The sequence below is a fragment of the Dendrobates tinctorius genome, unplaced genomic scaffold (genome assembly GCF_039654945.1).
Source record: "Dendrobates tinctorius isolate UK_male_01 unplaced genomic scaffold, ASM3965494v1 ptg000107l, whole genome shotgun sequence".
Classification (NCBI taxonomy): Eukaryota; Metazoa; Chordata; class Amphibia; order Anura; family Dendrobatidae; genus Dendrobates; species Dendrobates tinctorius.
Window position 1 is genome coordinate 37683891 of NW_027361775.1, and position 26458 is coordinate 37710348.

The 26458-nt window shown below is 40.8% G+C and overlaps 1 protein-coding gene across 8 annotated transcripts in view; it reads right to left on the bottom strand.

The window, feature by feature from the left end:
- The window catches only part of TNK2 (tyrosine kinase non receptor 2), a 331563-nt gene that overhangs the window by 48066 nt on the left and 257039 nt on the right, over positions 1–26458 (bottom strand). For all 8 annotated transcript variants that reach the window (XM_073589363.1, XM_073589364.1, XM_073589365.1 and 5 more), the window contains 4 exons: positions 21098–21307; positions 4017–4169; positions 2178–2455; positions 898–1024 (listed from right to left, as the gene is read on the bottom strand). In XM_073589363.1, coding sequence (XP_073445464.1) covers positions 898–1024; positions 2178–2455; positions 4017–4169; positions 21098–21307 — 768 coding nt within the window. The remainder of the gene's footprint in view (positions 1–897; positions 1025–2177; positions 2456–4016; positions 4170–21097; positions 21308–26458) is intronic.

Here is a 26458-nt window from a genome sequence, read left to right on the forward strand (position 1 = left end):
CCGGAAGAGCAAGTGCTAACACTGCTGGAACGGTGCCGGTACTGGAGAGTGTTATTACTTTACTGGGGGACACAGGGATTGAGAAGTAACCAGTGGTGTTGTGGTTATATTGCCTTAATAATTTCATACAGGAACTAAGACAATTTCTCCCATCAATTTCCTGACCTCTTCTTCTGTACGCTTAAAGGAAGCAGATTTATGTAGTCCATACATAACATTTTATTACTGCAGTTACAAATGGTGTGGCCTTGACTCATTTTCAGGAGCCACTTTATGCCAGTAGATGCTTAGAAGTGCCAGAGCAAAAGGAAAAATAACGCAGGGCATTAAAAAAAAAAAAAAGAAAAGATTTTTCTGAATTACAATAGGTGGCCAATGTGTGGTTAATTGGAAAGTATAAGAATGCAAAGTCTGAGGGGCTATAAGGATGGGAAATCTTTGTGAGTAACCCTACTGGCCTCACTTGAAGTTGACCCTGGTCTCCGATGGACAAATCATAGTATCAGTTGTCGAGACCAATAAGAATGGTAGCAGCTGGTCTAAATATGTTTACATGAGGAGACGGTGTGAATTCATGGAGAAAATGTATGTCTAGTAGATTCTTGTCACGGGTCAGGGAGGGGATAAAAACATTATAGAGTCAACATGTAAATAAGCGGATAAATGATGGAAGGGCGAACCTCATTTTTGCACTCACACATACCGGTAAGTAACTTTTACAAGTAAAAAACAGCTCCATGTCAAAACAAAAACAAAAACAAAAACAAAAAAAAAAAAAAAAAAAAAGAGAGAATCTTCATTTATTCCTCATTCACCATAAAATGTACTCTCTACAGCCATTTCACAATCCATCCACATCTTACCATCTGCAGACTGGTATGATAGATAGAGTCTTACCTGACTGCCATTGAGGCCAATCCAGGGTTCCTGCCCATAAGTGAACATCTCCCACAATGTCACCCCAAACATCCATGTGTCACTTGCATGAGAAAATGTACGAGTCTTTAAGCTCTCTGGGGCACACCTGGAAGAACAGCAACATAGGAGAATACCGGCAAGAAAGTTACAAAAGTAAAAATATCAATAGAAATCTTTAAAGGTGCTGTCCAAGCTTACGACACCCAGCCCCCCCATCCTTCAGCTGTTTAACAGAACCAGAGCTGTGTATTGAGCTGTGCTGATCAGCTATTGATGCTGAAAACAGCTGATCAGTTCAGGTGCTGGGCGCTGGACCACCACCATCAGCTAATCCATAGGGTGATATCATAAGGTCAGACAACCCCTTTGAGTGACAGATTACGCATTCCTTCATTATTTTAATATAACTGCCAGAAATGTTGAATTGCTAACCAAATCCAGAGTGTATGTTTATAGGCGTCTCATGGGTATGCATAGTCAGAAAGGCACATTTCAGGCACAAAAATCATATTAATTCTGCCCACTCTTTGATCAATGATTGGGATAGCAGATTAAGATTTTACATTACAGTGTCACCATACTATGACATTTGCAAGGTGGGGGGGGGTACTCCCCTCATTAATACACTGGAGTCATAGCTACGAGTCCATTGTATTCTATTACAGCTACTCTTGGCCAAATAGCATAATTGTTTGTGTTCAATCTGTCTTTACAAAAGATAACGAAAATGACCAAATCCCTATGCCAATACATCAGATTACAATCTAAAACCATAGAGGAACACAATCATCCATAAAACCCAATCACTTTATTCACAGTCCAAAAATAGTATATCATTCTAAATATTACAAAACGACGGCAAAGGAGACGAAACATCCCATAAAGACCGGTAAAAACCACTGTGACAAAAGTGCAGAAGCATATTTACCAGTATTGAACGCACAAGTCACCTCTCAAGGTTTTGTCCAGATGTTATCTACACCCTGAAATGCTGAGGTATGTACTATGATGACAATTAACCAGAAGACCCTAAGTGTTAGACTATATTTATCTTCACCCTTTGTTATTTTCTTCATTAATGCAAAATTGAGTGACTTGCTAAAGATTCAATAAAAATGTCCTACTAATTTGTTGCTGTACAGTTCATGCAACTCTTTCATGTAGCTGGTTATTCTGCTGCTTCTGACAAAGATTTATTCGTGATATATTATTTCCAGGACTACTTGGGCAGCCACCTAATTTCTTTTTATATTACTCACCAAGCAAAGGGTACTTTGCGATGCTCTTGCATAACATAGTGATCATCATTTTTGGGTAGTGCTCTCATGAGCCCAAAGTCTCCAATTTTAACCAGATCATTTGAAGAAAGCAAAATATTTCTGGCTGCAAGATCCCGGTGTATAAACCGCTTAGATTCCAGGTAGGCCATGCCATTAGCGATTTGTATAGCATAGTGACAGAGTGTGGAAATAAGGAAGTGACCCAGATTCTTACGCAAGCGGTCCAAAAGAGAGCCCAACGGAGCAAGTTCTGTAACCTGGAAAAAAATAGTCAGTTATTTATTCAAGGCTGAAACATGCAAACATCACATTCTCCTCCAGCAAGAATTAATAGATATGCTTCAACTTCAATAGGATGTATCACCAGATTTCACAATAAATGTACATAAATTATATGGATTGCTGAAACCTGATGAGGCCGAAATGAAACTCCATTTCAGAAAGGCCATAAAATCCTTTTAGCAGTTTGTAGTGTGAGATCTGGGGAAAAATTCCCCTTTAGTATATAATAAATAACTATAAAAGGTTATTTATTTGTTTAGTATTTTATTTCTTTAAGCACAAACATATACTCTGCTCACCTAGGGCTAACAGACATTCATAGATTCAAGCTTTTTGTGTGACAGTTTTACTTAACCCCTTAAAGGGAATCTGTCACCCCATTTTTGGACTATCAGCTGCCGGCACCGCCATCAGGGGCTTATCTACAGCATTCTGTAATGCTGTAGATAAGCCCCCGATGTAACCTGAAAGATAAGACAAACGAGCTATATTATAATTACCACGGGGCGGTCCGGTCTTTGTCCGATGGGTATCGCGGTACGGCGCCTCCCATCTTGTAGCGGTGACATCCTCTTGTTTCCCGTCGCGGTTCTGGCGCAGGCATACTTTACCTGCCCTGTTGAGGGCAGAGTTAAGTACTGCAGTGCGCAGGACCTCTCTGACCTGGTCCGGCACCTGCGCACTGCAGTACCCTGTTCTGCCCTGTGCAGGAGCCACGACGGGAAGCAAAGAAGAGGACGTCACCATTAGAAGAGGGGAGGCGCTGGACCGGACCGCGACACCCATCAAACCAAAACCCGACTGCCCCTGGGCGAGTATAATATATCTTGTTTTTCTTATCTTTCAGGTTACATCGAGGGCTTATCTACTGCATTACAGAATGATGTAGATGAGCCCGATGGCGGTGCCAGCAGCTGATAGTCGAAAAATGGGGTGACAGATTCCCTTTAAGGACCCGGGAATTTTAAATTTCTGTGCTTTCTCTATCGCCTCCTTTGTTCCAAAAGCCATAGCTTTTTTATTTTTCAATTGACATGATTAATGAGGGCTTGTTTTCATTATACTATACAAATTACTGGAAAATGGGAAAAAAATTCCAAGTGCAATAAAACTGCGGGAAAAATATGCTATTCTGCCATAATTTCTTTGGGCTTTGTTTGTAAGACATTTGTTGCGTGGTAATGATCCTCCATGATTCTGAGCGGTCACCGCTGCTACCTTCGTTATTCCGTCAGAGCAGAGGAGTGCTCTGATGAAATGCTGCAGCTGATCAGTAGCCACTGCAGAAGTTACTTGATATAATAATGGTTGCTGGGAATCATAGTGCAGACATCGCTGGAGTGTCGCTGGTCTAGGAGATAAATGTTTATTTTTTTATATTCTGTGGGGCACTTTAGCAATTAAGAAGGTGTTGTCAATTAATGGACAGCCCCTTTAATTTATAGAAAAGATCAATAGTTCAAAACAATGTGCTGTAAAAAACTGTTCAACGTGATGCATAATCATGTCACAATGTAAATACATGTAACACCATACCATTTTCATAGGGTGGGTGAGGACCACTCCATAAAGCCTGATAAGATTGACATGGTCGAGAGAGTGCATGGCATTGACCTCTCTAATAAAATCGTCCAAGGCATCTGGCTGTGTAAGTACATCCGTCTTCAAGCACTTCACTGCAACATTGAACTGAAAGAAAGTGAAATTTGCTAAACATTGTATCATAAATGACATACTATTAAGGCCATTCCTCCAAACTAAACAGTACAGAGATGCGTTCCACAAATACTTATTTTGTATCTGCATATTTCCCATGCCATTATAACTTTCATGTTTTTAACAACATTTAACACTTCAGTGTAGCAAAACCAAAAGAATCTTAAAATTCGTTTTACCTTTTTTTAAAAAAAACAAAAAAAAAAACACATCTTTAGGGCTCATTCGTGTACTTTTTTTTTTTTTTAAAAAAACAAAACTTTAAAACATGTAAAAATGGCGTGAATTGCTTGCATTTCCAGTTGTTTTTTTATAGTTTTCTTCACTTTGATGAGAAAATGCTGTGTGTCTGTGCTCTTGACTTATAATACATAAATAGAGAGCAATCAGTAGAAGAATTCTCAAGAACGAAGCATATTAAATTTTTACTTTGGACACCTTAGACCCAAAAGGTTTAACTGAGCAATTCCTTTTGTCTGTCCATGGTAAAGGTAGATTAGAGCTCTGATTACCACATAAGCTGCATTGCATTGATTGGATTATGATCCAAGTACTGCGTTCCGGGATTATTATGGTCTACCGATTCCGGTCCTCCTTTGTGGGTTCTCTGTGCTATCACATAGCACCATCTTCTGCCATCCTTCCTTTAGCTGATTACAGGCCATCCATTTTCTATTTGTGCAGTATCGCAGTCAGTTCTGATGTGAATATTATCAGTGCGATTTACATTATTTTTACTATTATTATTCTCCCATGGATATTAATTGACTGTGTAGTGGTGGCAAATACATTCTTTAGACTCTTTGAAGGCATTTTTTTTTGCTACATGAAGTAGCGGTAATGGAGCTGTACAAGAGTCATTTTTACCTAATATTATGGCGTTCACGATAACCATTATACACATATGTTACATACACACATATATACACATGTGCATTGAAAATATGCTCCTCAACAATGAAATTGCAATACCACAACACCAAGAAGCGCTAATTTCTGTTGACCACAGGATTTATAGACATGTTAATGATATGCATATAAAAAAAAATTACCAAAAGTATACTGAAACACAGGTGTTTTTTTTTTAATTTTTTTAATCATTTTTGTATATTGACAATGCCACTATGACCGGCAGTATCTCCAGATATTACTCCCATCGAGCACATCATTGGTTAGCAATAGCAAAGGAAACTGCCAGCATCAGATTTTGATGATTTGCATCTCTAAATGCATTTATCATGGCAAAATATTCCTCAGACAACCACTAATAACCTCATTGATAGTATGCCAAGGCATATAAGTGCGTGTACTCCTTCAAGCAGCATGCATACCAGATACATAGAGATGTTTCAAAAATGCTGTCTTAATCTTTTAATAATAATAATCTTTATTTATACGTATAGCGCCAACATATTCCGCAGCGTTTTATAGTTTCAAAACACAAGTCATAAGTAACAACGTTAACAATACAGTAATTAAAGTAAAATAAGACGACCCTGCTCGTGAGAGCTTACAATCTACAATGAGGTGGGGGAGATACAGAGTACAGGTGTGTATTTACAATGATGTATTTATAATGATGGTCCAGCCATCTTGAGAAGGTGGGGGACAGAGATAGTGAATGGGCTACATACTCACACTTGCACATAAAATGACTGATTAGTGAACGTGATAGGCTGCTCTGAATAGATGTGGTTTGAGAGAGCGCCTAAAACTGTGCAAATTGTGGATAGTCCTAATTTCTTGGGGTAGAGCAATCCAGAGGATTGGTGCAGCGCGGGAGAAGTCTTGGAGTCGGGAGTGGGAGGTGCGGATTAGTGCAGAGGTTAGTATAAAGTCTTTTGCAGAGTGCAGCGGTCGGCTAGGCCGATAGACAGAAATGAGGGAGGAGATGTAGGGGAATGCCGCACTGTGGAGAGCTTTGTGGGTGAGAACAAGTACTTTGAATTTGATCCTATAATGAATGGGTAGCCAATGTAAAGGATTGGCGAAGAGCGGACGCATCCGAGTACCGATTAGCCAGATGGATGACCCTGGCTGTTGCATTAAGTATGGACTGGAGAGGGGAAAGTCGAGTAGCGGGGAGGCCAATTAATAGAGCATTGCAGTAATCCAGGCGGGAATGGATCAATGCTACAGTGAGGGTTTTTGTTGTTTCCATGGTGAGAAAAGGGCGAATTCTGGAGATGTTCTTTAGGTGTAGGTGGCAAGAGCGGGCAAGACACTGTATATGGGATGTGAAGGAGAGGTTGGTGTCAAACATAACACCCAGACAGTGTGCCTGCTGCCGGGGTGTTATTATGGTGCCACCCACGGAGAGGGAAATGTCAGATTCAGGGAGGTTAGTAGATGGCGGGAGCAGAAGAAGTTCAGTTTTTGAGAGGTTAAGTTTCAGAGAGAGAGCGGACATGACGTTGGAGACTGCGGACAGACAGTCACTGGCGTTCTGTAGTACAGCGGGGGTAAGGTCAGGGGATGATGTGTATAGTTGTGTATCATCAGCATAAAGATGGTACTGAAAGCCAAATCTGCTGATGGTCTGTCCAATTGGGGCCGTGTAGAGAGAGAAGCGAAGGGGGTCAAGGACTGATCCCTGAGGTACCCCGACAGCGAGAGGAAGAGGAGATGACATGGAGCCAGCAAACAAAACACTGAGGGAGCGGTCAGAGAAATCTTTTCAATGTTAATAAATGTTTAACTCCATATCAACATGGATTTATGAAGGATTGCTCCTGTCACACTAACCTGATCAACTTCTATGAGGATGTAAGCTCTCAAATGGACCAAGGAGAATCATTGGATGTCATTTATCTCAACTTCTCTAAAGCATTTGACACTGTCCCACATAAAAGACTGGTAAGTAAGATGAGAAAGCTTGGGCTAGGGGAAAATGTGTGTAGATGGGTAGGTAGCTGGCTTAGTGATAGAAAACAAAGAGTGGTTATTAATGGAGCATACTCAGATTGGGCCAAGGTTACTAGTGGGGTACCACAGGGTTCTGTATTGGGCCCCCTACTATTTAATATATTTATTTAATGATCTAGTGGATGGCTTACACAGTAAAATATCAGTATTTGCAGATGATACAAAACTATGTAAGGTAGTTAACACAGAGGTCAGTTTGCAACTAGACAGATTTGAGTAAATTGGAGAATTGGACTGAAAAATGGCAAATGAGGTTTAACACAGATAAGTGTAAGGTTATGCACATGGGAAGGAGAAACAGATGCTATAATTACTTACTAAATGGGAAACTGCTGGGGAAATCAGACATGGAAAAAGACTTGGGCATCTTAGTCAATAAGAAGCTAAATTGGAGTGCCCAGTGTCAGGCAGCTGCCACCAAAGCAAATAGGGTCATGGGATGCATTAGAAGAGGTCTGGGGACACGAGATGAAAACATAATTCTCCCTCTGTACAAATCACTCGTCAGACCACACTTGGAGTATTGTGTGCAATTTTGGACGCCGGTGCTCAAGAAAGACATTACTGAACTTGAAAGGGTTCAAAGGCGGGCTACTAAAATGATAAATGGAGTTGGTTCACTACAATACCCAGAAAGGTTATCAAAATTAGGTCTATTTACTCTAGAAAAGAGAAGACTTAGGGGAGACCTATATATATGTACAAGTATATCAGAGGGCAATACAGAGATGTCTCCAATGAACTGTATGTACCAAGGACTGTGACAAGAACAAGGGGGCATTCTCTTCGTTTGGAGGAAAGACAATTTTCTGCACCAGCATAGAAGAGGGTTCTTCATGGTAAGAGCAGTGAGGCTCTGGAATTCTCTTCCTGAGGAAGTGGTGATGGCCAACTCGCTTTTCTTGTGAGTAACAGTATAGAAGGTTACGAATAACATAATATTATAGGTAGATGGTTGACCCAGCTTAGGGGAAGGATTTTTTTTCCCTATGGAGAAAATCGGCTTCTACTCTGTGGGATTTTTGCCTTCCCCAGGATCAACAATGCAGAACAGCTGCACTAAAAATAGGCTGAACTAGATGGACATAAGGTCTTCCTTCAGCCTTCAAAACTATGTTACTATGTTATGTTACTATGTATTTGCAGATCATTAACATGTCTATGCATCCTGTGGTTTCCATAACTCCACAACATTTCCTTCTTGGTATGGCAACTTCAATGTTGAGCAGTGAATAATTACGATATTCTTTGTTTCTAGAAGTACTGATAAAATGTTCAATATCGTGCAAAGGAGTAAAGAATTCTGGTGTGGGTAGATCATAACAGCACATCTGACATTTTTTTTTTATATAAAAATAAAAATTAAGAGCATTTACCACACTTACACTGCAAGACTCAAAATTATCAATGCATTTATTTTTTTGGTGCATTATTCCCCAGAATAATGTTTTTATTCTGCTGTGAGATACATTTGGGACATAACTTATTTGCACGATGTAATGTCAGTTTGTGAATGCGATGTGAAGAGTGGTCAAGGCTGGATGCTTGGCCAGCACCAAGACATAAAAGAGCTTCTCATTTAATTAGAACATCATCAAAATGTTAATTTCTTCAGTTCTTCAATACAAAAAGTGAAACTCATTATGTAGAGTCATTACAAACAGAGTGATCTATTTCAAGTGTTTATTTCTGTTAATGTTGAGGATTATGGCTTACAGCACCAAAAAACCCCAAAAGTCATTATCTCAGTAAATTAGAATATTTTATACCACCAGCTTGAAAAATTATTATTATTATACATTTTTATAGCACCATTTATTCCATGGAGCTTTACATATGAAAAGGGGCAAATATAGACAAGTACAATAAACATGAGCAAAACAAGGCACGTACAGAAGGAGAGATGACCCTGGCCGCAAGGGCTCACTAAAAATGATTTTAACCCCTTTACCCCCAAAGTGTGGTTTGCATGTTAATGACCAGTCCATTTTTTACAATTCTGACCACTGTCCCTTTATGAGGTAATAATTCTGGAGCGCTTCCAAGAATCCTGGTGATTCTGACATTGTTTTCTCATGACATATTGCATTTCATGACAGCGGTAAAGTTCCTTTGATACGACTTGCGTTTATTTGTGAAAAAAAATGGAAATTTAGCGAAAATCTTGAAAATTTCGTAATTTTCCAAATTTGAGTTTTTATGCCCTTAAATCACAGCGATATGGCACACAAAATACTTAATAAGTAACATTTCCCACATGTCTACTTTACATCAGCACAATTTTGGAACCAAAACTTTTTTTTTGGTTAGGAAGTTATAAGGGTTAAAAGCTAACCAGCGATTTCTCATTTTTACAACATCATTTTTTTTTTTTTTAGGGACCACATCACGTTTGAAGTCACTTTGAGGGGTCTATATGATAGAAAATACCCAAAAGTGACACCATTCAAAAAACTGCACCCCTCAAGGTGCTCAAAATCACATTCAAGAAGTTTATTAACCCTTCAGGTGCTTCACAGGAATTTTTGGAATGTTTAAAAAAAAAAAAAAAAATGAACATTTAACTTTTTTTTCACAATTTACTTCAGATCCAATTTGTTTTATTTTACCAAGTGTAACAGGAGAAATTGGACTCCAAAAGTTGTTGTACAATTTGTCCTGAGTACGCCGATACACCATATGTGGGGGTGAACCACTGTTTGGGCGCATGGCAAAGCTCAGAAGGGAAGGAGCGCCGTTTGACTTTTCAAAGCAAAATTGGCTGGAATTGAGATGGGACGCCATGTCGCGTTTGGAGAGCCCCTGATGTCCCTAAACAGTGGAAACCCCCCACAAGTGACACCATTTTAGAAACTAGACCCTCTAAGGAACTTATCTAGATGTCTGAGCATTTTTAACTCCCAAGTGCTTCACAGAAGTTTATAATGTATAGCCATAAAAATACAAAAAAAAATAACATTTTTTTCACAAAAATTATCTTTTCACCCCAATGTTTTATTTTCACAAGGTTAACAGAAGAAATTGGACCCCCAAAGTTGTTGTGCAATTTGTCCTGAGTAGGCCGATAGCCTATATGTGGAGGTAAACCACTGTTTGGGAGCACAGCAGAGCTCTGAAGTGAAGGAGCGCCGTTGGACTTTTTCAACGCAGAATTGGCTGGAACTGATATTGGATGCCATGTCACGTTTGGAGAGCCCCTGACGTGCCCAAACAGTGGAAACCCTCCAATTCTAACTCCAATCCTAATCCCAACACATCCCTAACCCTAATCCCAGCCCTAACCATAACCCTAACACACGCCTAACCCTAATCCCAACTCTAGCCCCAACGCCAACCCTAACTTTAGCCGCAACCCTAACTTTAGCCCCAACCCTAATAGGAAAATGGAAAAAATATATTTTTTTATTTTATTATTTTTCCCTAACTAAGGGGGTGATAAAGGGGGATTGATTTACTATTTATAGCGGGTTTTTATGTTTGACAGCTGTCACACGCTAAAAGACACTTTTTATTGCAAAAAAAAACAGTTTTCACATCACCATATTTTGAGAGCTATAATTTTTCCATTTTTTAGCCCACAGAGTCATGTGAGGTCTTATGTTTTGCGGGACGAGTTGACGTTTTTATTGGTACCATTTTAGGGCACATGACATTTTTTGATCGCTTTTTAGTCCAATTTTTGGGAGGCAGAATGAACAAAGAACAGCAAGTCATTAATTTCTTTTGAGGGGGGCCTTTATACTGTTCCGAGTGTGGTAAAATTGATAACGCGATTTTGTACTTTGGGTCAGTACGATTACAGCAATACCTCATTTATATTTTTTTATGTTTTGCCCCTTTTATACAATAAAAACTTATATAAAAAATAATTATTTTTGCATCGCTTTATTCTGAGAGTTAACTTTTATTTTTTTGCTGATGATGCTGTATGGCGTCTTGTTTCTTGTGGGACAAGATGACGTTTTCAGCGGTACCATGTTTATTTATACCCGTCTTTTTGATCGCGTGCTATTCCACTTTTTGCTCGGTGGTATGATGATAAAGCATTGTTTTTTGCTTTTTTTATGGTGTTCACTAGTGGGACAGATTTGTAGGGCGGGTCATTACGGACACAGCGATACCAAATGTGTACTTGTTTATTTTTTATTCAACTAAAAGAATAGTTTAGATTTTTTTTATTCAAATATTTATGTATAAATATTAGATATTTTTTTAACCCCTTACCTACAAAGGACGTAATATTCCGTCCATGTGACCCTGGACCTAACTACCATGGACGGAATATTACGTCCCAGCGATCAGCGGCGCCCACGTGGTGAGCGCCGCTGATCGCGGCCGGGTGTCAGCTAATTATCATAGCTGACACCCGGCACAATGTGTCAGGGGCGGTCACGGACCGCCCCCGATACGTTAACCCCTTGCACACCGCGATCAAACGCGATCGCGGTGTACCGGGGGTTAAAGGGAAGCATCGGCAGGGAGGGGGCTCCCTCCGTGCCTCCCTGAGCCCCACCACAGCAGCGCAATGTGCAGCGCTGCTGCGGGGGGCTCCTTTCCTCCAGGCCCCCGAATCCAAGATGGCGACGGGGGCCTTCGGGGGCCTGTAGGGAGCTGACTTCCTCACTGCCTGCAAAGCGCAGGCATGAGGAAGTCTGCAGAACTGCCTGTGACAGATTGCTGATCTGTCACAGTGATCTGTGATGTGACAGATCAGCGATCTGTCACAGGACAGTGATGTCCCACCTGGGACAAGGTAATAAAGTAAAAAAAAAAAAAAAAAAAGTGTTGAAAATAATTTAAAAAAAAAAATCGCTAAATAAATTAGTAAAAAAAAAAAAAAATTCCCCCAATAAATCCATTTTTTCAAAATAAAAAAACAAAAACAATAAAAGTACACATATTTGGTATCGCCGCGTCCGTAGCGACCCGCCCTATAAAACTGTCCCATTAGTTAACCCCTTTAGCGAACCCCTTAAAAAATAAAAATAAAAAACAAAGCAAAAAATAATGATTTATTATCATACCACTGAACAAAAAGTCCAATAACGCGCGATCAAAAAGACGCATATAAATATCCATGGTACCGCTGAAAACGTCATCTTGTCCCGCAAAAAACGAGCCGCCATACAGCATCATCCGCAAAAAAATAAAAAAGTTATAGCTCGCAGAATAAAGCGATACAAAAATAATTATTTTTTTATAGAAAATGGTTTTCATTGCAAAAAACCGACAAAACATAAAAAAACGACCTAAATGAGGTATCGCTGTAACCGTACTGACCCGAAGAATAAAACCGCTTTAACAATTTTACCGCACGCAGAACGGTGTAAACGCACTCCCACAAAAGAAATTCATGAAACGCTGGTTTTTGTTCTTTCTGCGTCCCAAAAATCGAAATAAAAAGCGATCAAAAAATGTCACGTGCCCGAAAATGGTACCAATAAAAACGTCAACTCGTCCCGCAAAAAATAAGACCTCACATGACTCAGTGGGTCAAAATACGGAAAAATTATAGCTCTCAATATGTGGTGATGCAAAAACTATTTTTACAATAAAAAGCGTCTTTTAGCGTGCGACAGCTGCCAAACATAAAAACCGCCATGAATAGTAAATCAAACCCCCCGTTATCACCCCCTTAGTTAGGGAAAAATAATAAAACTAAAAGAAAATGTATTTATTTCCATTTTCCCATTAGGGTTAGGGCTAGGGCTAGGGTTAGGGCTAGGGTTAGGGCTAGGGTTAGGGGTGTGTTGAGGTTAGGGTTGGAGTTATAATTGGGGGGTTTCCACTGTTTGGGCACATCAGGTGCTCTCCAAAGGCAACATGGCGTCTGATCTCAATTCCAGCCAATTCTGAGTTGAAAAAGTCAAATGTTGATCCTTCCCTTCCAAGCTCTGCCATGCGCCCAAACAGTGTTTTACCCCCACATATAGGGTGTCAGCATACTCAGGACAAATTACAAAACAACTTTTGGGGTCCAATTTCTCCTGTTACCCTTAGGAAAATAAAAAATTGGGGGCAAAAATATAATTTTGCGGAAAAAAATGTTTTTTTTATTTTCACGCCCAGGCGTTATAAACTTCTGTGAAGCACTTGGGGGTTCAAAGTGCTCTCCACACATCTAGATAAGCTCCGTGGGGGGTCTAGTTTCTAAAATGGGGTCACTTGTGGGGAGTTTCAATAGTTTAGGTACATCAGGGGCTCTCCAAAAGCAACATGGCACCCGCAGACCATGCCATCAAAGTCTGCATTCCAAAACGTCACTACTTCCCTTCCGAGCACTGACGTGTGTACATACAGTAGTTTTCTCCCACATATGAGGTATCAGCGTACTCAGGACAAATTGGACAACAACTTTTGAGGTCCAATTTCTCCTGTTACCCTTGGGAAAATAAAAAAATTGGGGACTAATTGATCATGTTTGTGGAAAAAATACGATTTTTTTTATTTTCATGCCTGGGCATTATAAACTTCTGTGAAGCCCTTGGGGGTTCAAAGTGCTCACCACACATCTAGATAAGTTCCTCAGGGGGTCTAGTTTCCAAAATGGGGTCATTTGTGGGGAGTTTCCACTGTTTAGGTACATTAGGGGCTCTCCAAAGGCAACATGACACCCACAGACCATTCCATCAAAGTCTGCATTCCAAAACGTCACTACTTCCCTTCCGAGCCCCGACGTGTCCCCATACAGTAGTTTTCTCCCACATTTGGGGTGTCAGCGTACTCAGGACAAATTGGACAACAACTTTTGGGGTCCAATTTCTTCTGTTACCCTTGGGAAAATAAAAAATGGGGACTAAAAGATGATGTTTGTGGAAAAAATACGATTTTTTTTATTTTCACGCCCGGACGTTATAAACTTCAGTGAAGCACTGGGGGGTTCAAAGTGCTCACCACACATCTAGATAAGTTCCTTGGGGGGTCTAGTTTCCAAAATGGGGTCATTTGTGGGGGGTTTCTACTGTTTTGGTACATCAGGGGCTTTCCTAACGCGACATGGTGTCCGATCTCAATTCCAGCCAAAAACGTCAAATGGCGCTGCTTCCCTTCCGAGCTCTGCCATGCGCCCAAATAGTGGTTTACCCCAACATGTGGGGTATCAGCGCACTCAGGATAAATTGCACAATATCTTTTAGGGTCCTGTTACTTTTGGAAAAATAAGAATTGAGGGTGAAAAGATCATTTTTGTGGAAAAAATATGATTTTTTAATTGTACTGCTGTACGTTATAAACTTCTGTGAAGCCCTTGGGGGTTCAAAGTTCTCACCACACATCTAGATAAGTTCCTTGGGGGTCTAGATTCCAAAATGGTGTCATTTGTGGGGGGTTTCCACTGTTTTGGTACATCAGGGGTTTTCCAATCGCGACATGGTGTCCGATCTCAAATCTAGCCAAAAACGTCAAATGGCGCTGCTTCCCTTTCGAGCTCTGCTATGCACCCAAATAGTCATTTACACCCACATATGGGGTATCAGCGTACTCAGGACAAATTGCACAATAACTTTTAGGGTCCTGTTACCCTTGGAAAAATAAAAATTGGGGGTGAAAAGATCATTTTTGTGGAAAAAATATGATTTTTTTAATTGTACCGCTGTACGTTATAAACTTCTGTGAAGCCCTTGTGGGTTCAAAGTTCTCACCACATATCTAGATAAGTTCCTTGGGGGGTCTAGTTTCCAAAATGGGGTCACTTGGGGGGGTTTCCACTGTTTAGGTACATCAGGGGCTCTCCAAACGCGACATGGCGTCCGATCTGAATTCCAGCCAATTTTGCATTGAAAAAGTCAAACGGCGCTCCTTCCCTACTGAGGTCTGCCATGCGCCGAAACAGTGGTTTCCCCCCACATATCAGGTATCAGCGTACTCAGGACAAATTGCACAATAACTTTTGCAGTCCAATTTCTCCTGTTACCCTTGGTAAAATAAAGAAAATTGAACCTGAAGTATTTTTTTTGTGAAAAAAAGTTAAATGTTCATTTTTTTTTTAATATTCAAAAAATTCCTGTGACGCACCTAAAGGGTTAATAAACTTCTTGAATGTGGTTTTAAGCATCTTAAGGGATGCAGTTTTTAGAATGGTGTCACTTTTGGGTATTTTCTATCATATAGACCCCTCAAAGTGGCTTCAAATGTGAAGCGGTCCCTAAAAATAAAATGGTGTTGCAAAAATGAGAAATCGCTGGTCAATTTTTAACCCTTATAACTTCCTAACAAAAAAAAATTTTGGTTCCAAAATTGTGCTGATGTAAAGTAAGCATGTGGGAAATGTTATGTATTAAGTTTTTTGTGTGCCGTATCGCTGTGATTTAAGGGCATAAAAATTCAAAGTTGGAAAATTGCGAAATTTTCAAAATTTTCGCCAAATTTCCGTTTTTTTCACAAATAAACGCAAGTTATTTGAATGCAATTTTACCACTAACATGAAGGACAATATGTCACGAGAAAACAATGTCAGAATCACCGGGATCCATGGAAGCGTTCCAGAGTTATGACCTCATAAAGGTACAGTGGTCAGAATTGTAAAAATTGGCCCGGGAGTTAACGTGCAAACCACCCTTGGTAGTGAAGGGGTTAAAATATTTTTCCAATTATGTAAAACATTTTTTTATTTAATTCTTAGATTTACACTTTGTCCCACTATGGGACACTAATTTTCTGTAGGCTGATCGCTTCTATAGCATGCAGATCTGCATTCTATAGAAGCTGTCAGTGCTGCATGAATTTTACATGTCAGGAAGTCTCTCAGGTCTGGAGACCCGGATGCAGTCATGACAACATCTGGTCTCCATGACAGCATTTGGGACCCCGAGTCATGCCACGGGGTCTCTGATCCAAAGGCAGAGGGGCTGTTACAGCTGACAGATCCTCTGCCTGCACCCGGAATGCTGTGATTATGTTCGATAGCAGCATTTCGGGGGGTTAAAGTGCCAGATGTGAGCTGTGAGAATCAGCTGAAACCTGGACGCGATAAGCTGCACTCCCCCCGTGAGCGCGGCCAATTGCGTACGACGTACTATTCCGTCCATGGGAATTAAGTCCCAGGGCACATGGACGGAATAGTACGTCTGATGGTAGAGAGGGGTTAAAATCTGAAACGCTGGCCTAGCGAAATGAGTGTTCAGTAAATGCACTCAATACTTGGTCGGGACTCCTTTTGCATCAATTACTGCATCAATGCGGCGTGGCATGGGGGCGATCAGCCTGTGGCACTGCTGAGGTGTAATGGAAGCCCAGGTTGCTTTGATAGCAGCCTTCAGCTCATCTGCATTGTTGGATCTGGTGTCTCTCCTCTTCCTCTTAACAATACCCCATAGATTATCTATGGGGTTAAGGTCAGGCGAGTTTGCTGGCCAATCAAGCACAGTGATACTGTTGTTCTTAAACTAGGTATTGGTACTTTTGGCAGTGTGGACAGGTGCCAAGTCCTGCTGATGAAAGAAATTTTAATCTCCAAAAAGATTCTCAGCAGAGGGAAGCTTGAAGTGCTCTAAAATTTCCTGGTAGGCAGCTGCGCTGACTTTGGTCTTGATAAAACACAGTGGACCTACACCAGCAGATGACATGGCTCCTCACTGATTGAGGTGTAGTGTGAAGTTTCCACAAGCAGCTTGAACTGTGCCTCTATCCACGCTTCCTCCAGACTCTGGGACCTTGATTTCCAAATGAAATGCAAAATTTACCTTCATCTGAAAACAACACCTTGGACGACAGAGCAACAGTCCAGTTCTTTTTCTCCTTGGCCCAGGTAACACGCTTCTGGCATTGTCTATTGGTCATGAGTGGCTTGACACAATGAATGCGACACTTGTAGCCCATGTCCTGGATACGTCTGTGTGAGGTGGCTCTTGAAGCAATGACTCCAGGAGCAGTTCACTCCTTGTGAATCTCCCCCAAACTTTTGAATGTCCTTTTCTTAACATTCCTTTCAAGGCTGTGGTTATCCCAGTTGTTTGTGCACCTTTTTCTACCATACTTTTTCTTTCCACTCAACTTTCCATTAAAGTGCTTGGATACAGCACTCTGTGATCAGCCAGCTTCTTAAGCAGTGACCTTTTGTGGCTTACCCTCCTTGTGGAGTGTGTCAATGACTGCCTTCTGGACATCGTCAAGTCAGCAGTCTTCCTCATTATTGTGGCGCCTACTGAAACAGACCTGTTTAAACGCTTAGGAAACCTTTGCAGGTGTTTTTTGCTAGTTACTCTAATTTACTGAGATAATGAATTTTAGGTTTTCATTGGCTGTAAGCCTTAATCATCAACATTAACATAAATAAACACTTGAAAGATCACTGTTTGTAATGACTATATAATATTTGAGTTTCACTTTTTGTATTGAAGAACTGAAATAAATTAACTTTTTGATAATATTCTAATTTTGTGAAAAGCACCTGTATTATTAATGAGATGCACACAGATCCTAGAGTATAGAAAGTGTTCCAATTTTAACCACCGTGAAAGTTAATGATATTTATGTAATATGTGACTGAATCGGTCACTGTGCAGTTCAACCAAATGAGCTCTTACACATTGGCCCAAATGAATCCACTTTTAGGCGAGTCTCTTGCGTATGGGAGATCTGTCAGCGTAGGCTAGGATCACACTTGTGTCATAACTTTTACATAAAAAAGAACAGCACGCTGCTATATACTCCCAGGTAAAATGGTGACCACCAGAACAAACCAAAACAATCTCAGGACCTCGGTATAGTTAATGGGGTTCATCTGGCAATACTTGTTTCTGCTCTAAATTATAGGGGTTTTTCCATGTAAAAATAAAAAATATTTGGGCTTGTTCTTATTATAACTATATAATTGACTAATATACTTTCATTTTCAAAAATGCCCTGATCTCCAGATATCAGACCTGTCCCATGAGCTCCAGTTATGGGCTGTTTCCTGTGTAATGTGTGGTAAGGGCCCATTTTTTAAATCACAGTTGATATATAGGAAAATGTCAAACCACCACAAAAGAATGTTGAGCTGTTAGGACAGGGCCGGCTCCAGGTTTTTATGGGCCCTGGGCGAAAGAGTCTCAGTGGGCCGCTTTAACATGTACCACAATTCATGATGCACAGATACGGCAAAGAAATATAGGTATAGTACAATGCCAAAGATATCACTTACTTCTTACATTACATGAGTGATTTCTATTGTAAATTCTACAATAGCTCAGAAACCAGCAAATCCTCGCAGAGCACAGTGCGTGCCCTAGTGGGGATTCAAAAGTTTTCATTTAAGATCGGACAGTTTAGAACTCCATACAGTATTCTGGGCATCACATAGTCTTCCATACAGTTTATTGGACCCCATATATTGCTTCATACAGAATAATGAGCCTCATATAATGCTCCATACAGAATAATGAGCTCCAAATATTGCTTCATACAGAATAATGGGCCTCATATAATGCTCTATATAATATAATGAGCCCCAAATATTGCTTCATACAGAATAATGAGCCTCATATAATGCTCCATACAGAATGAGCCCCAAATATTGCTTCATACAGAATGAGCCCCATATATTGCTTCATACAGTATAATGAGCCCTATATATTGCTTCATACAGAATAATGGGCCCCATATATTGCTTCATACAGAAAAAGGGTCCTCATATAATGCTCCTCACATAATAATGGGCATCATATAATGCTCTATACAGAATATTGGGCCCCATACAATGCTCCATACAGAACTCCATACAGAAAATGGGCCTCATATAATGCTCCATACAGAATAACGGGCCCAATATAATGCTCCATACAGAATAACGGGCCCAATATAATGCTCCATACAGAATAACGGGCCCAATATAATGCTCCATACAGAATAACGGGCCCAATATAATGCTCCATACAGAATAACGGGCCCAATATAATGCTCCATACAGAATAACGGGCCCAATATAATGCTCCATACAGAATAACGGGCCCAATATAATGCTCCATACAGAATAACGGGCCCAATATAATGCTCCATACAGAATAACGGGCCCAATATAGTGCTCCATACAGAATAACAGGCCCAATATAATGCTCCATACAGAATAACAGGCCCAATATAATGCTCCATACAGAATAACGGGCCCAATATAATGCTCCATACAGAATAACGGGCCCAATATAATGATCCATACAGAATAACGGGCCCAATATAATGATCCATACAGAATAACGGTCCCAATATAATGATCCATACAGAATAATGAGCCCCCATATAATGATCCATACAGAATAATGGGCCCTATATAATGCTCCATACAGAAAAATGGACAACATATAATACTTCATACAGAATGGGCCTCATACATTGCTCCATACAGAATTGGCCCCATATAATACTCCATACAGAATAATGGACATCATATAATGCATCATATAGAATAATGGGCCCCATATAATGCTCCATACAGAATAATGGACACCATGTAATGCTCCAAACAGGATAATGGGCCCCATATAATGCTCCAAACAGGATAATAGGCCCCATATAATGCTCCAAACAGGATAATGGGCCCCATATAATGCTCCAAACAGGATAATACTCCATACATATAGAATGGGCCCCATATAATGCCCCATAGAGAATAATAGGCTCATCTCCCCCGTTGGGCTCATTCTCACCTCTGCTGGGCTCATCACTAGTGGCTTCCATAAGTTACATACCATACCCTCCTCGGAGTCCCCCTGGAGGTTTGTTATCAGCGCACTCCTCCTGATGAATTGTAATGATTATGAAGCAATGAGACCCCGGCCCGGTCCCCCCTAATCATTTTTTCATTGTTGTAACTATCATCACCCCTCCCCAGGTATCACCCCCCTCCCTAAAGCCAGAAATCACCTTTTTGGGGGGTTGAGAAGTGTTACTACAGTCTACTGAGTACCTGCAGTGCCAGCTGCAGCAGCAGCCAGCAGGAGCCGCCACTTGGAGCGAGGAGCCTCAGCGAGCGCCGGGATCATGTGTCGCCGTCGGTGTCCGGTGCCAGCTGCAGCAAGAGCCGCCACTTGGGGAGCAAGGAGCCTCAGCCCTCAGCGAGTGCCGCCGCCCGCCGGGATCATGTGTTGGTGTCTGCCAGTGCCAGCTGCCGCAGCAGGAGTCGCCGCCACTTGGAGCGAGGACTGGAGCCTCAGCGAGCGCCTGGATGTGTCGGTGTCTCTGGACAGTCCCCCCGTTCCGTTTCCATGCACACAAACTAAGCTTCTGTCCTCCGTCCGCCTCGTCACTTCCTCCCTGCGCGGCACACGTGAGAAGAGAGAGGGGGAGGGGGGACGGGAGCTCTCCACCAATCACAGGAAGACACTCCTGACTGCCTGGACTCTGATTGGCTGACGGCGCGCTATTGTTGGCCTGAATGAGAATGTATGCGTCCAATAGAAGCGCGTCTGCGGCCGGCGCCACCGCCACTGATTCAAGCCAAGGTCGCATTCCCAGACCGTGTGAGTGGGCCCCCCCCCCGTCTCGCCAGGGCCCCGGCACTTGCCCGGGTGCTGACGCCGGGCCTGTGTTAGGATACATGGATCACTAAAAGAATACACCAGACACCTTATTTCTGACTATGAGGTATTGATGAGGATGGGCCTCTTCTTACCTCTCAGGGCAATGATTGGAAGGCTGCTGTATACACAGAATGCAGACTGACAGTCACTGCAAACAGGGTTGAGGAGAGGAGAGAAGAGTGCTCTCCTTGGGAATACTCAAGACCCCATTACAAAAGGCATCATACTAATAAGAAATACAGAATCTAGCTAAAATTTGATGTTTCTCTACTGCTTTGGCTTTTGGAGAAAAAAAGATTTATAAAAGCTAGTGCAGACAATTTTTTTGTATAGATATAGTGCTTAAAATTACCTAAAAACGTGCTCCTGGGGTGAATGTTGCGTTTATGTCTGCCTTATAAATCCGCATACATGTTGGGAAGCTTAAGGCCATTATGTGTCTAATTGTGTGGGAACATTTCATTTGTTAATAAATATACCTACCAGATTGCCATTGGGTGTGTTCCACTCCCCTCTCCTAACCACACCAAAGGAACCATCTCCAAGTTTCTCAAAGAGTAAAATGTCCTTTTCACTGATGAGACAGGTCAAAGCCTGCTGACCTTCAGAAGGTGGTGGTGGGCTGGGAGGTTTGCGAAAAGTACTTTGTGGTAGAGAAGAAAATTCTAAATCTGGGCGCTTTCCACTGAAAACCTGGAAAAAAGAAGACAAATTCTCTTTTTAGTCTGTCCAATAAATATAATCATGGGTCTGATTGTTAAATAGTTATTCCCATTTTAGACATTTATGACTTATCACTCGGATCTACAATAAAATGTCAGACGTGAGGCTTCCACCTCTAGAATCCACAGCCACAACTTCATTCACAACCTCTGCAGGGACATGGTCAGGGTTTCCCCAAAATAGGTGCAAGTCACAATTTAACTGGCATTTATGACATACAGTACAGACTAAAAGTTTGGACACACCTCATTCAAAGAGTTTTCTTTATTTTCATGACTATGAAAATGATAGATTCACTCTGAAGGCATCAAAACTATGAATTAACATGTGGAATTATAGAATTAACAAAAAAGTGTGAAACAACTGAAAATATGTCTTATATTCTAGGTTCTTCAAAGTAGCCACTTTTTGCTTTGATTACTGCTTGGCATTCTCTTGATGAGCTTCAAGAGGTATTCACCGGAAATGGTCTTCCAACAGTCTTGAAGGAGTTCCCAGAGATGCTTAGCACTTGTTGGCCCTTTTGCCTTCACTCTGCGGTCCAGCTCACCCCAAACCATCTCGATTGGGTTCAGGTCTGGTGACTGTGGAGGACAGGTCATCTGGCGTAGCACCACATCACTCGCCTTCTTGGTCAAATAGCCCTTACACAGCCTGAAGGTGTGTTTGGGGTCATTGTCCTGTTGAAAAATAAATGATGGTCCAACTAAACGCAAACCTGATGGAATAGCATGCTGCTGCAAGATGCTGTGGTAGCCATGCTGGTTCAGTATGCCTTCAATTTTGAATAAATCCCCAACAGTGTCACCAGCAAAGCACCCCCACAACATCACACCTCCTCCTCCATGCTTCACGGTAGGAACCAGGCATGTAGAGTCCATCCGTTCACCTTTTCTGCGTCGCACAAAGACACGTTGATTGGAACCAAAGATCTCAAATTTGGACTCATCAGATCAAAGCACAGATTTCCACTGGTCTAATGTCCATTCCTTGTGTTCTTTAGCCCAAACAAGTCTCTGCTTGTTGCCTGTCCTTCGCAGTGGTTTCCTAGCAGCTATTTTACCATGAAGGCCTGCTGCACAAAGTCTCCTCTTAACAGTTGTTGTAGAGATGTGTCTGCTGCTAGAACTCTGTGTGGCATTGACCTGGTCTCTAATCTGAGCTGCTGTTAAACCTGTGATTTCTGAGGCTGGTGACTCAGATGAACTTATTCTCCGCAGCAGAGGTGACTTTTGGTCTTCCTTTCCTGGGGCGGTCTTCATGTGAGCCAGTTTCTTTGTAGTGCTTGATGGTTTTTGCCACTGCACTTGGGGACACTTTCAAAGTTTTCCCAATTTTTCGGACTGACTGACCTTCATTTCTTAAAGTAATGATGTCCACTCGTTTTTCTTTACTTAGTTGCTTTTTTCTTGCCATAATACAAATTTTAACAGTCTATTCAGTAGGACTTTCAGCTGTGTATCCACCAGACTTCTGCACAACACAACTCATGGTCCCAACCCCACTTATAAGGTAAGAAATCCCACTTATAAATCCTAACAGGGCACACTTGTGAAGTGAAAACCAAGTGCCAAGAGTGTGCAAAGCAGTAATCAAAGCAAAAGGTGGCTACTTTGTAGAACCTAGAATAGAAGACATATTTTCAGTTGTTTCACACTTTTTTGTTAATTATATAATTCCACATGTGTTAATTCATAGTTTTGATGCCTTCAGAGTGAATCTACAATTTTCATAGTCATGAAAATAAAGAAAACTCTTTGAATGAGGTGTGTCCAAACTTTTGGTCTGTACTGTACCCTATTCCGCCTAAAATTAGATTAACAGAACTTCTACATTACAAACTTCCCACATGCACACTTTTATTACATATTTTAAAAAAAAAAAAAACAAAACAGTAAAGTCATTGGAATATTACATTTATTTTGACTTAAAAAGTAGAATAAAGTTAAAAAGTAAATGTACTCAGATTGTAATCTCATCCAAGTACTCAGAAGATTGCAAGCTGCATAGCAAAAGGTATCAATAAAATTTGCAGAAACTGAATACAAATATTGATGTGTGGATCCAGGAAAAGTAGAGCAAATCTCTCATCTGGGATTACCAGTTTCCGCTGCCAGAGAGCTCTGCAGCTGGATCAATCCATCCTCTATTCTTTCACTGACTCAAGAAAGGAAATCCTGGGACAACTGCTGACACTTGTACAGTGTGTCACCAGTCATGGCCCAGCACTGAGCACAGAGGGACATGCGATACTGAGTGGGTGGGTTCTATTTTCAGAGTAACCCCAGACCCAAAAATGCTAACCCTGTAGACAGAGGACAGAACCATGAAGAATCACACAACAATATTAACTCATTCAATTCTTCAATTTACACAATTTATTTTAAGGAACAATATATCCCTGTAAGCAAGCGCTACGTAGACAAAGCTAACGGCAGAACGCATATTTGTCAATGTACAGACGGAGAGTGCAGGAAACGGCCTTCAGCACTTCCTTATATTGTTAGTTAGTTTTTAACCTTTAAAATGTTAATTCTCACATATACAAAATCTTTTCTTCAACCATTAATAAATTAGAAAAAAATATTTCAATATATCAGTAATATTCCAATATTATAAAGGAAAACATCACTTTGAGACTTATCATATCACTTTAAAAAGGAAATGCAACCCACCTTCACCCATCATATAGTATTAGTTAATAGGTCAGGCTGTATACACAAAAGTGAAAGCACAAATGTGCTTTCTAACTTGTACTAGTGTTATTCATGCAACTTACATGAAGAATAAAATGCTTGTCACACACAATATTGTCTGGTCGTAGTCAACTAACTGCAATACATACTTCAAACTACCTCCCATACAGTGGGAAAAATAAGTACGGTATTTGATACATTGCAGATTTTGAAGCTTTTCTACAAAGAATGGAGAGGTCTGTAATTTTTATCGTAGGTACATTTCAACTGTGAGAGACAGAATCTTAAAAAAATCCAGAAAATAACATTGTAAGATTTTTACAGAATTAATTTGCATTTCAATGCATGAAATAAGTATTTGATACAATAGAAAAACTTAATATTTGCAACAGAAACCTCTCTTTCCAATTACAGAGGTGCAACGTTTCTTGTAGTTCTTGACCAAGTATACACTGCAGCAGGGATTTTGGCTCACTCTTCCATACAGACCTTCTCCAGATCTTTCAGACTTTAGGGCCGTCACTTGGCAACAATGAGGTTCAGCTCCCTCCAAAGATTTTGTATTGGGTTCAGGTCTGGAGACCAGCTAGGCATCTCAAGGACCTTGACATGCATCTTACGGAGCTACTCCTTAGATGCGCTGATTGTGTTTTTTGGATCATTGTCATGCTTGAAGACCCAGCAATGACCCATCTTCAATGCTCTTACTGAAGGAAGGAGGTTGTTGGCTAAAATCTTGCAATACATGACCCCATCAAATCTCTCTTCAATAAGGTGCTTCACAGTTATGAAGGTGTTCTTGGAGTTGTACTCATCCTTCTTCCCTCAAACACAGGCAAGTGGAGGTGATGCCAAAAAGTTTTATTTTGGTCCAATCTGACCACATGACCGTCTGCCATACTTCCTATGGATCATCCAGATGGTCACTGGCAAAATTCAAAAGGTCCTAGCCATATGCTGGCATGAGCAGGGGGACCTTGCGTGCCCTGCAGGATTTTAATCCATGATGGCGCAGTGTGTTACTAAAGGTAACGTTTGAGACTGTGGTCCCAGCTCTCTTTAGGTCACTGACCAGGTCCTCTGGTGTGCCTCTGGGCCGATTCCTGACCCTTCTCAGAATTATCCTTACCCCACGAGGCGGGATCTTGCATGGAACCCAACACCGAAGAAGACTGACAGTAACCTTGTGTTTTTTTTCATTTTGTAATTATTGCACTAACAGTTGTTGACTATTGTTCTGTAGCCCATCACAGACTTGTGCAAGTCCACAATGTTGTCCTTGGTTTACTTATACAGCTCTACAGTCTTGGCCATGGTGGAGAGTTTTGAGTGTGATTGAGCATGTGGGTAGGTATCTTTTATACAGCTAACTAGTTCAAACAGGTGCAAATACAGATAATGAGTGCAGAGTATGAGGGCTTCTTAAAGAAAGACTAACAGGTCTGTGAGAGCCAGAATTCTTGATGGTTGGTAGGTGATCAAATACTTATTACATGCAATAACATGCAGTTCATTTAAAAATCATAAAATGTAATATTCTGTTTTTTCTTTTTGAATTTTGTCTCTCACAGTTGGTGTACCTACAATAAAAATTACAGACCTTTCCATTCTTTGTAGGTGTGAACACTTGCAATGTCGACAGTGTATCAAATACTTATTTCCTCCACTGAACTTATTGAAACACTCCCATCAAACTTACTATTATTTTTATTATTTATTATTATAGTGCCATTTATTCCATGGTCCTTCACATGTGAAAGGGGTATGCATAATAAAAAAACAAGTACTATAATCTTGATCATTACAAATCACCTACTGGTACAGGAGGAGAGAGGACCCTGCAGATGAGGGAACACAGTCTACAAGGGATGGGTGAGGATACAGTAGGTGAGGGTAGACCTTGTCGTATAACAGAGAAGGAAAGGTATCCAGCAATAGATCCATCGGTGAATAATCATTTAAAAACAAATATCTTTAAATGTATAACATGGTTAAAATTATGGTATAGAACCATTAGATTAGAAAAAAGGCAAGTAACCCGTGAAACTCATGGCCTTACGCGTTTGAAGCCAACTGGTTTTTAATTAGGCCATGAGTTTCCTGGGTTACTTGCCTTTTTTCAAAACTAATGGTTTTATACCATAATTTTAACCATGTTATACATTAAAGATTTTTGTTTTTAAATAATTATTCACCGACGGACCTGTTGCTGGACACCTTTCTTTCTTTGATACTGCTCGTTTGCTGCTAACACAAACTTCTTTCTGTGCACTGCCACTGGATTCTACTGTGGTGAGCTGGATTTTTTTCTACAAAGTTTTTATGTTTTTCATTGTTCTTGTCGTATAACAGTATAGTGGATCGAGGGTTACTGGTTTGGGATAAGGACAGGCCAGATCAGGCCAAGTGAACAGGAGGTGATATT